At 32.8% G+C, this 11193-nt stretch overlaps 1 protein-coding gene across 1 annotated transcript; it reads left to right on the top strand.

The window, feature by feature from the left end:
* The first annotated feature begins 4283 nt into the window (after positions 1-4283).
* Positions 4284-6215, top strand: LOC21404656 (hydroquinone glucosyltransferase). The gene has a single exon (XM_010090983.2). It carries the CDS (start codon positions 4493-4495, stop codon positions 5942-5944), a length of 1452 nt encoding a protein of 483 aa, XP_010089285.1. The 5' UTR covers positions 4284-4492; the 3' UTR covers positions 5945-6215.
* Positions 6216-11193: the final 4978 nt, after the last annotated feature.

Genomic DNA, 11193 nt, shown 5'->3' with positions numbered 1-11193 from the left:
ATATATATATATATATTTCATTCTTGTTGCACAAAAAGCTCTTCATGTTTTGATAAGAAATGGAGCAAGATTTGATCAATGGGGAAATTCGGTTTTTTTTTATTTTTATCCTTTTTTTAATCATGATAGTCCATTTCTAGTTGGATCATTTTTCAAAAAATAAAAGAAAAACATTTTTTCCAAAAAAACAAAAGAAAAACATTTTTCATTCTTTTTGTACAAAATGTAAGCGTTACTTAATAAGTCAAAAGCAGCCACAACTTTTAAAGAAAAAAAAGAGAGAGAGAGAGAGAAAGGGGAAGTTAGCACCAAATTCGGTGCTGACATTTGAGGGAATAGCTAGTTGTTTATAACTGGCTCATACAGTTTTCTCAAGAGGAGCTCAGCTATAAATAGAACTCTTCCATTTTTCAGTTTTGCATCTCATTCTCACCCTTCAGAGAGAATTCCCATAGTGTGAGAGATATTTAGTTTTTCTAATTTTTCTTCTTTTTGTGAGGTTTTTCTCATATTTACATGAGAGAGTAGTTCTGATTGTTCTCTCTATGTAATTTAGAGAGAAAATTGTAATCCCCATTTTTCATAGTGAAATCCTTCTACACTTGTCCTGTGGTTTCTACCCCGTCTCTTTTGTGGGTTTTCCACATAAAATACTCTGTGTCCATATTATTTTCATTTTCACTCATTTCTTATTTTACCGTCAAATTTACCAACAAGTTGTATTAGAACAATCCTGGTGGAGTTACTATTCACGAGGGAGTTATCATTCACGGTGCAAATAAGTACGGCGTAAGTAGGTTATGTCTAGGAGGCTGGAACTTAAGTAGTTCACCTGAGACCTTCCACGCCTTTTCTGGGATCTTGTTTAGTAAGGTGAAACTGTCTAGGAGGTTGTCCGGATCTATCCTGTGTTGATAGAACTGGTGTATTTATTTACAGTCTTTTCTGAAAATTACCTAATCGGAACAGTTTTCATACAAGTATTATTCATAGTTATAGTGAAACAATGGGAGTTAAGCAATTCACAAAATGGCTAGAAAATTCGAAATAGAGAAGTTTAACAAAAGCAATTTCACGTTGTCGAAAATGAAGATGTCAGTAATTTTACGGAAGGATAATTGTCTAGTGGCTATCAAAGAAAGACCACAAGAAATCACAGACGATGGCAAGTGGAACAAGATAAATGGTAATGTTATTGCCAATTTGCACCTGGCATTAGCAGAAGAAGTTTTATCAAGTATCACAGAGAAGAAAACAACGAAAGAAATTTAGGATACTCTCATCAAGTTATACGAGTCCAAGTCACTTCACACCAAGATTTTCTTGAAGAGAAAACTTTATACTCTTCGGATAGTGGAATCCACACTGGTAACAAACCATATCAACAACCTGCAGACTCTATTCGCTCAGCTTACATCGTTGGGTTGAAAGATAGATGAAAATGAACGTGCAGAGATTCTTCTTCAAAGTCTACCTGACTCGTATGATCAACTCATCATCAACATAGCCAATAGTAATGTTGTAGAAAGCCTATGCTTCGAAGATGTTCTAGGCGCAATCCTCAAAGAAGAAAGTCGGCGCAAGAACAATGATGATAGGCTGGCAAGCTCACAGCAAGCAGAAGCTTTGATGATAATGAGAGGGAGATCAACAGAACGTGGCCCTAGTAGGAGTCAAAGTCATATTAGATCAAAATCTAGGAGTAAGAGGAAGAATATAAGATGTCACAACTGTGGCAAGAAAGGGCACTTCAAGAGGGAGTGTAAGGTTAAGAAGAATGAATATAGGAATTCTCAAGGGAATGTGGCAAGTACCTCAGATGATGATGACGTCTTATATAGCAAGACAACAACAATTGCTAAAGGCAAACAGAATTTCATTGATGTGTGGATACTAGTTTCGAGAGCATCATGGCACATAACCTCTAGGAGAAAATGGTTCCATCAATATGAACCAATGTTGCATTGGAGTACTATTAAGAGGATCCTAAGATACATCAAGGGTACCTTAGATGCTGCATTATGTTATGGAAGATCATAGTTAGTTAACTATCAGGGGCTATGCGGATTCATATTTTGTAGGTGATCTAGATAAAAGAAAATCCACTACAGGCTATGTGTTCACACGTGCAAGAAGAGCTGCAAGCTGGGTTTCAAAACTGAATCCCGTTGTAGCATTATCTTCAACAAAAGCAGAATACGTAGCGGCTACACAAGCTTGCAAGGAAGCAATTTGGATTAAAAATTTATTGGGGAAGCTCGGGCACAAAGAAGAGAAGATTCTTTTGTTTTGTGACAGCCAGAGCGCCTTGCACATTGTAAGGAATCCAGCCTTTCATTCCAGTATGAAGCACATAGAAGTTCAATTTCACTTTGTTCGTGAAGTAGTGGAAGAAGAAAGTATGGATATGCAAAAGATTCACACAAAAGAGAACCTAGCAAATGCGTTGACCAAGCCACTAAATACTGACAAGTTCAAAGGTGTAGATTCTCGTGTGGCCTAGCAGAAATGTAAGCAGCATGACAGTGACAAGGTAGAAAGGATGGTGTGGAGGTGTGCTTAATTCTTAATCAAATCTCCAAGTGGGAGAATGTAAATGTTGCCTAATAAGCCAAAGGTAGCCACAACTTTTAAAGGAAATAAGAAAAAAAAAAGATAGAGAAAAGGGAAGTCAGCCCAAATTCGGTGCTGACATTTGAAGAAAGAGTTATTTATTTACAACTGGCTCATACGGTTTTCTCAATGGGAGCTCAGCGATAAATAGAGCTCCTTCCTTCTCATTTTTGCATTACATTCTCACCCTTCAAAGAGAACTTCTATAGTGTGAGAGAAATTTAGTTTCTCCAGTTTTTCTTCTTTTTGTGAGGCGTTTCTCATACTTACATGAGAGATTAGTTCTTATTGTTCTCTTCGTTTAAATTAAAAAGAATGTTATAATTCTTATTTTTCATAATGAGATTTTTCTATACGTGTCTCGTAGTTTTTACCCCGTCTTCTTTGAAGATTTTTCACGTAAAATATTTTATGTCCATATTATTTTTATTTTTACTCATTTATTATTTTATCTCAAAATTTGCCAACACAATAGGCTCTCTGCATGCTTTGACAAGATGGAAATACGGTTTGCTTATTGGTTTTTATTCTTTTTCCTGTCACTCCTACGTGGCTTAGTTAATTTATTAAAATAATATTGATCTATTACTCTAATAATTGTCAATTGTCGCTGGTTTGGAACTTTCCAAAGAGTCAAAGTATTAAACAGCAAAAGAGATATTTATTAGTTTTTAATTTTAATTTTGTTAGAGTTAAAAAAATTTTATAAAAAATTATATTTAATTTTTTTTATTATTATAAAAAATAATTTATATAAAATTACATCTGAATTAAAATTAAAATCTCAAATTAATTAACTAATGAAACCTAAATATGCATATGTTTCCAAAAAGAATATTGTTCAACAGACAACTTTAATAATGCAACTAATTACTTGTCATCCAATTTGACTAATTCTTCTTGGATTGGGATAGATATTGCTCGAAGAGTGGTATCCATCTGTAATATTGGCGTACGTATTGACTTGTATTTTTCCTTTTTCGGGTCACGGGTAATAATAATATAATATAATATAAGAGTTTGGTCCAAGAAGATTTAAATTAAAATAAAAATTAATTAGAAAAAAAAAATAGAGATTAAAGTCTCTAACGTTTGAGCTTACATCACAAGTCGCGTATGCAATATCCTAATTCACCAACAAATGACCTGTAAGAACTCCCTAGTTTTCCAAGCACAAAAAAATAAATAAAATATATATACGGTTGAGTTTAAGGTTTAGGATTTTGAGGTCTTATTCATTTTGTGAATTTGAGTTGAGATATGATATTTTTTGAGAATTTTTTGCTGTAGTAAAAAATATTAAATATGATATTTTTTGAAAATTTTTTATTGTAAAAATTTAAAATTAAAAATTTAAATCAGTGAAATGAACGAGATCTGAATCATAAGCTGATAATTCAAATATCCCCACACATCTCCACGATTCTTGGCCACCTTCAGTTGAAAGGAAAAGAATCAACAGAGGCTAAGAAAAAAAAATATAAAACAAAAAGGGTAAGATAAAAATTTATCCAAAACGACGTTTCAAGCCATCAAGGAAAAATATATGATCGGGTCAAAAAGATTACGCCTGAACTTACGTCATATTTCCGATCTCTAATCCAGTCAAATATTCATGCAAAAAACAAAAAAAAAGGGTCAAAATTGCAATATTGTCAAGAAAAACAATAAATACACAATCAAAAAGTCCAAGCAGGCAACCGCATAGATGCTTCCTCAAGCGAGTTTGTATCTAAATATCCACTTCTAAACCAGATCACACACACACAAACATATATAGATAGATATATATATATATATATATATATGTGTGTGTGTGTATCATATATCATATATCTCACCGTGATCAAAATCGAAGACCCATTAGCCATTTCCTGCAATGAATCAAACACCTCACATAGCCATTCTCCCAAGTCCGGGTATCAGTCACCTGATCCCGTTCGTAGAGTTAGCCAAACGCCTTATTCTCCATCACGACCTCCACGTCACTTGCATCATACCCTGCACACCCAATGAACCATCAGACGCCACAAAATCCGTCCTCGAATCCCTTCCCAAACCCAACTCCCGCACCATATTCCTCCCTCCGGTCTCCTTCGACGACCTTCCCGATGACGCCAACCCATCACGCAAGATCTCCCACACCATGACTCACTCTTTACCTTCAATTCATCACGTGCTGAAATCGCTGGTTTCGAGTACTAGTACTACTTCTTCTCCTCCGGTGGTTGCTTTATTTCTCGATCCTTTCGCAATAGGAGCTTTGGATATTGCCAAGGAACTTGATATTCCCACGTATGTTTTCTTCCCTACAAATGCTATGGCTTTGTCTTTGATCTTCTATTTGCCCAAGTTGGATGAGATAGCGGCTTCGTACGATTTCATGAGAGACTTGCCGGAGCCGGTGAAATTACCGGGATGCCCTCCTTTTCACGGCGGAGATCTCTTTGCCTCGATCCAAGACCGGAGAACGGACACGTATAAAAAGACGGTGCAAATCTCAAAACTGATCGTTTCGGCCGAGCGTATTAAAGGGTTTATCCTTAATAGCTTTGTGGATATTGAAGCTAAGGTGATAAAAGCCCTGCAAGAGGAAAAGACTATTTACCCGGTGGGACCCATCGTACAAACCGGTCCACCTCGTCAAGATGATGGAGACTCGGAGTGTTTGACTTGGTTGGACAAACAACCACGTGGCTCGGTTCTATATGTTTCTTTCGGGAGTGGTGGGACCCTCTCGTATGAACAGATGACCGAGTTGGCATTTGGGCTGGAGATGAGCGGGCATAGATTCATATGGGTTGTTAGGAGGCCCAACAACGAATTCCCCAATGCCGCGTTTCTCAATCACGGGCCCAAAAACCCATTAGAGCCTCTTGAATATTTGCCCAATGGGTTCTTGGAGAGGAAAGGGCAAGGCCTAGTCGTGCACAACTGGGCCCCACAGACTCGGGTGTTGGGCCATATCTCGACCGGCGGGTTTCTGAGCCACTGTGGTTGGAGCTCGACCCTTGAGAGTATTCTTCACGGCGTGCCGATCATTGCTTGGCCACTCTTCGCGGAGCAGAAAATGAATGCCGTGTTGCTTGTTGAGAATCTCAAAGTGGCATTGAGACCAAAGGCTGATGGTGAAGATGGCATCATTCGACGAGAGGAAGTGGCCAGTGTTGTTAAGGCTTTAATGGAGGGTACAAGTGAAAAGGGTAGAATTGTGAGACACTCAATAAAACAACTCAAGGACTCGGTTGTCAAGGCACTAAACGAAGATGGGTCATCCACAAGGGCACTCTCTGAGTTAGCTTCCACGTTGAAAAATATGGCAACCAAGTAGACCATATATAGTTAATCCTTTTTCTTCATATTTAATAAGTACTTTTTCCTTTAGTTATCCATTATTATTAATATGTTACATTTCTGTGTAGGTTGTGTTGTTAATCTCTCAATAGAACGACATAGAGCAGAATATAGATTAAACACTTTGTTTCACTTTTTTCTGCAATCTGTGATTTCTTTAGCTTGTTTGGAAAAAATGTGGAAAGGGAATTTGATGGATTGTGTAGATCTCTCGTACTAAAGGAGTAAAGTGTTTTACTGTTCTGTTTTGTTTTTTGTTTTTAGAAGTTATACTCACATCCCAAAAACTTATAAATACACCCGCCCTTAATTAGTAAAATGACTAATATGGGCAATCTAAAAAATAAACAGAGAAGAATACGCCAACGACTTTTCACACTCCTCTTCAATACACACCAGACCCAAAGTACTCTGAAATCTTTAGTTTCTTCTTCAATGGCTCAATCTTCATCATCCATCATTCTCAATTAATTCTCTCTCCCAATCCCCCTTCTCCTACTCCCTTAAAAGTTAGCACCAAAATTATCTTGTTTTTGTTTGCTTTTTTTTTTTCCCAACTATTCTCGCGTTCGCTCTGTATTTGTTCAAACAGTTCATAATGAGACATTATAGATCTGTTTAGTTCGCTGATTTACATTTTTAATTTGAGTTGAGATGTGACTTTATATGAGAGTTTTTTATTATAATAAAAAAATTAAATATGATTATTTTTGAGAATTTTTTACTGTAATAAAACTTCATATGTATCTCAAGTTTATCTTGTATGATATTACTTAATAATAGTATAGAAGCAAGTTTCCTTCGAAAAAAAAAAAAAGAAAAGAAAGAAACAACCGAGCAACATAAGGAAAGAAGCTTACCAACACAGAGTGAGAAATCTAAAACCCACCCCAAGAAGAAAGGCAAGCAGCGAAAATTCCCTTGGAACAACACTAGAAGACCACACAAGCCTAACAAAGAATTTATTTTGGGTAGAAGAAACTTAAAAAATAAAAATAAAAAGATTTGATACAGAAAAACAAAAAAATTTTATATGGGCACAGATGGTGAAATTACATAAAAACGATGGAAGGGTATATTGTAATAAAAAAAATTATTTTTAAAATGGGGTGTATTAATAACCACCTTTTTTAAAGTTTTTTGAATTCATTTTCAAGCCCAACCAATGCGTATAGCAGCTAGACCGAAGATGTTCGTTTGAAACTCATTTTAAAATGATTTTATTTGTATATAAAAATAAAAATAAAAATATTTTTAATTACATACATAAATTATTTTTAAAAATGTGTTTAGTAATTTTATCAAGAGATTGTTTTCAGTATAAAAAAATTCATTAATGTCTCTATCTCTCTGTGCTAGAGAGAAGAGAAAATAGAAACAAAAAATGAAAAACAACTAAAGTCTTTTTTCATTTTTCTCTCATTTTACACTAAACTAAAAAATCATTTTTGTTTTTTGTCTTTAATTATGTCAAACACCGTTTATCTCTCGTTTTCATTTTTAATCTTTAAAATGTTTTGTATATTTATTTTAATTTTTATTGGTCATAATAAACGTTCTACACTTATAAAATACACTTTATCATATTTTTGGTGATTTGTATTAAAACTTTAAATGGTGAACTATTAGACATTTGTTATTTTTAAGTTATATTGTAAACTTAAATCTTATTTTATTTTTATTGATTAACAATCTTATAATTTTTATGAATTATTGAAATTTTTTTTAATATTAAGCTTAAACCGCGCAAACCGTTTAGGATTGATTTAGTTTAATTTAGTTTTTGTCAAAAACATTAAAACCACCCAAACCGTCTAAACAAATTATTTTTAATTTCGTTGGTAATTTCTATAAATAAAAAAAAACCACTCAAACCCACGGCCAACACCACTATCTAAAAGTTTGGTCTCTAAAGATGCAATTATTTGTGGTGACATGCACATACAGCTTTTAAAAATACCAATAGAAACATTATTTTGCAAAGCTTCAAAAGCGTTAAATATGGGTATAATAGTTGAAATCTATTAGAAAAATTACTAAATAGCATTTCTTTCTTATTGTTATTTTTTATTTAATTGCCTCCTCTATTGAAATAAATTCTTGGATATGTCTTTTTTTTTTCTTTGCTACTGTTCTGACATTGGCTCCTCAATCTCTGCGCTTTGTTTTATTTTGCTCTCGCTGTTTTTTTTTTCCCTGAACCCACTTCGTCCCTTTTTTTAATTAAATAACTCAATATATTAAAATAATATTCCTTTTCCTATCACTCTCATGTGACTTTGTTAATTTATTAAAAATAATATTGATCTATTACTCTAATAATTGTCAATTGTCGCTGGTTTGGAACTTTCTAAAGAGTCAAAGTATTAAGTAACGAGATATTTGTGAGTTTTTAAATTTAATTTTGTTATAGTTAAAAATTTTTATAAAAAATTATATTTAATTTTTATTGTTATTATAAAAAATTTTCATATAAAATCACATTTTAATTCAAATTAAAAACTCAAATCAACGAATTAAACAAAACTGACGCATATGTTTCCAAAAGGAATATCATTCAACAGACAACTTAATAATACAACTAATTACTTGTCATCCAATTTGACTAATTCTTCTTGGATTGGGATAGATATTGGTTGAAGAGTGGTATCCATCAGTAATATTGGCGTACGTATTGACTTGTATTTTTCCTTTTTCGGGTTACGGGTAATAATAATATAATATAATATAAGAGTTTGGTCCAAGAAGATTTTCATTAGAATAAAAATTAATTAGAAAAAAAATAGAGATTAAAATCTCTAACGTTTGAGCTTACATCACAAATCGCGTATGCAATATCCTAATTCACCAACAAATGACCTGTAAGAACTCCCTAATTTTCTAAGCACAAAAAAATAAATAAAATATATATACGGTTGAGTTTAAGGTTTAGGACTTTGAATCATAAGCTGATAATTCAAATATCCCCACACATCTCCACGATTCTTGGCCACCTTCAGTTGAAAGGAAAAGAATCAACAGACGTTAAGAAAAAAAATATATCAAAAAAAAAAACAAAGGGTAAGATAAAAATTTATCCAAAACGACATTTCAAGCCTTCAAGGAAAAATATATGATCGGGTCAAAAAGATTACGCCTGAACTGACGTCATATTTCCGATCTTTAATCCAGTCAAATATTCATGCAAAAAACAAAACAAAACAAAAAAGTCAAAATAACAATATTGTCAAGAAAAACAAAATAAATACAAAGTCAAAAAGTCATTGATGTTTCCTCAAGCGAGTTTGTATTTAAGGCCCGTTCATTTCGCTGATTCGAGTTTAGAATTCAAGTTTTGTTACATTAAAAAGTTCTCATAAACAGTCACATCTAACTTTTTTTTTGCTACAATAAAAACTCTCACATAAAATCACATCTCAACTCAAATTAAAAACTCGAATTAACGAACTAAACGGATCCACTTCTAAACCAGATCACACACACACACAAACATATATATATGTGTATCATATATCATATATCTCACCGTGATCAAAATCGAAGACCCATTGGCCATTTCTTGCAACGAATCAAACACCTCACATAGCCATTCTCCCAAGTCTGGGAATCAGTCACCTGATCCCGTTCGTCGAGTTAGCCAAACGCCTCATTCTCCATCACGACCTCCACACGAACTCCACGTCACTTGTGACGTATATATAATAAAACTTGAATCGGTGAAATGAACGGGATATATGTATCTCAAGTTTGTCTTGCATGATATTACTTAATAATAGTCCAGAAACAAGTTTCCTTCCAAAAAAAAAAAAAAAAAAAAAAAACGCAACGAAAGAAACAACCTGGCAAGGAAAAAAGCTTACCAACACAGACTCAGAAATCTAAAACCCATCCCAAGAAGATAGGCAAGCAGCGAAAATTCTCTTGAAACAACACTAGAAGACCAAACAAGCCTAACAAAGAATTTATTTTCGGTAGAAGAAACTTAAAAAAAAAAAAAAAGATTTGATACAGAACAAAAATATTTTATATGGGCACAGACGTGAAATTACATAAAAACGATAAAAGGGTATATTGTAATAAAAAAAATTTATTTTTAAAATGGGGTGTATTAATAACCACCTTTTTTTAAAGTTTTTTGAATTCATCTTCAGGCCCAATGCGCTAGTAGCTAGACCGAAGATGTTATATTTGTCCCATTAAAAGGATTTAACGCCCCCACTTCAATAATATTCTTTCAATAAAAATTTTAAAAATCTTATTGTTTTATTTAGAAAATCTAAAAAAATTTAAAAATCTTTGTCCCTAAAACACGTTAATTTGAGTAAAAATAGTTTTGTTTCTAAAAGTAGGAGTAATCAAAAAATCCATCAAATTGTGAAAATTGCTCAATTTAAATCAAACTGAACTAATCGTAAATTATTTTTAGATTATTAGACGATTTGATCAGTTTTTTAATTTAATTTTTTTAAGGGTTCGGTTTGTAGTTTGAATTCCTTAAACCGCTTAATAATCCGCCTAAAAATATACATACATAACTTTTTTAATCTTTAAAATGTTTTGTATATTTATTTTAATTTTTATTGGTCATAATAAACGTTCTACACTTATAAAATACACTTTATCATATTTTTGGTGATTTGTATTAAAACTTTAAATGGTGAACTATTAGACATTTGTTATTTTTAAGTTATATTGTAAACTTAAATCTTATTTTATTTTTATTGATTAACGATCTTATAATTTTTATGAATTATTAAAATTTTTTTAATATTAAACTTAAACCGCGCAAACCGTTTAGGATTGATTTAGTTTAATTTAGTTTTTGTCAAAAACATTAAAACCACCCAAACCGTCTAAACAAATTATTTTTAATTTCGTTGGTAATTTCTAAAAAAAACCGCTCAAACCCACCGCCAACGCCACTATCTAACAGTTTGGTCTGTAAAGATGCAATTATTTGTGGTGACATGCACATACAGCTTTTAAAAATACCAATAGGAACATTATTATGTAAAGCTTCAAAAGCGTTAAATATGGGTATAATAGTTGAAATCTATTAGAAAAATTACTAAATAGCATTTCTTCGTTATTATTATTTTTTATTTAATTGCCTCCTCTATTGAAATAAATTCTTGGATCTATCTTTTTTTTTTCTTTGCTACTGTTTTTGGATCTGACATTGGCTCCTCAATCTCTGCTCTTTGTTTTATTTTGCTCTCGCTGTTT

This window comes from Morus notabilis, unplaced genomic scaffold (assembly GCF_000414095.1).
Source record: "Morus notabilis unplaced genomic scaffold, ASM41409v2 Scaffold1009, whole genome shotgun sequence".
Lineage (NCBI taxonomy): Eukaryota > Viridiplantae > Streptophyta > Magnoliopsida > Rosales > Moraceae > Morus > Morus notabilis.
This window is presented reverse-complemented; position numbering and strand designations above follow the sequence as displayed.

Bases quoted from the DNA above. Each gene is read 5' to 3' on its own strand.
- LOC21404656 (XM_010090983.2), top strand. From the start codon at position 4,493: ATGAATCAAACACCTCACATAGCCATTCTCCCAAGTCCGGGTATCAGT.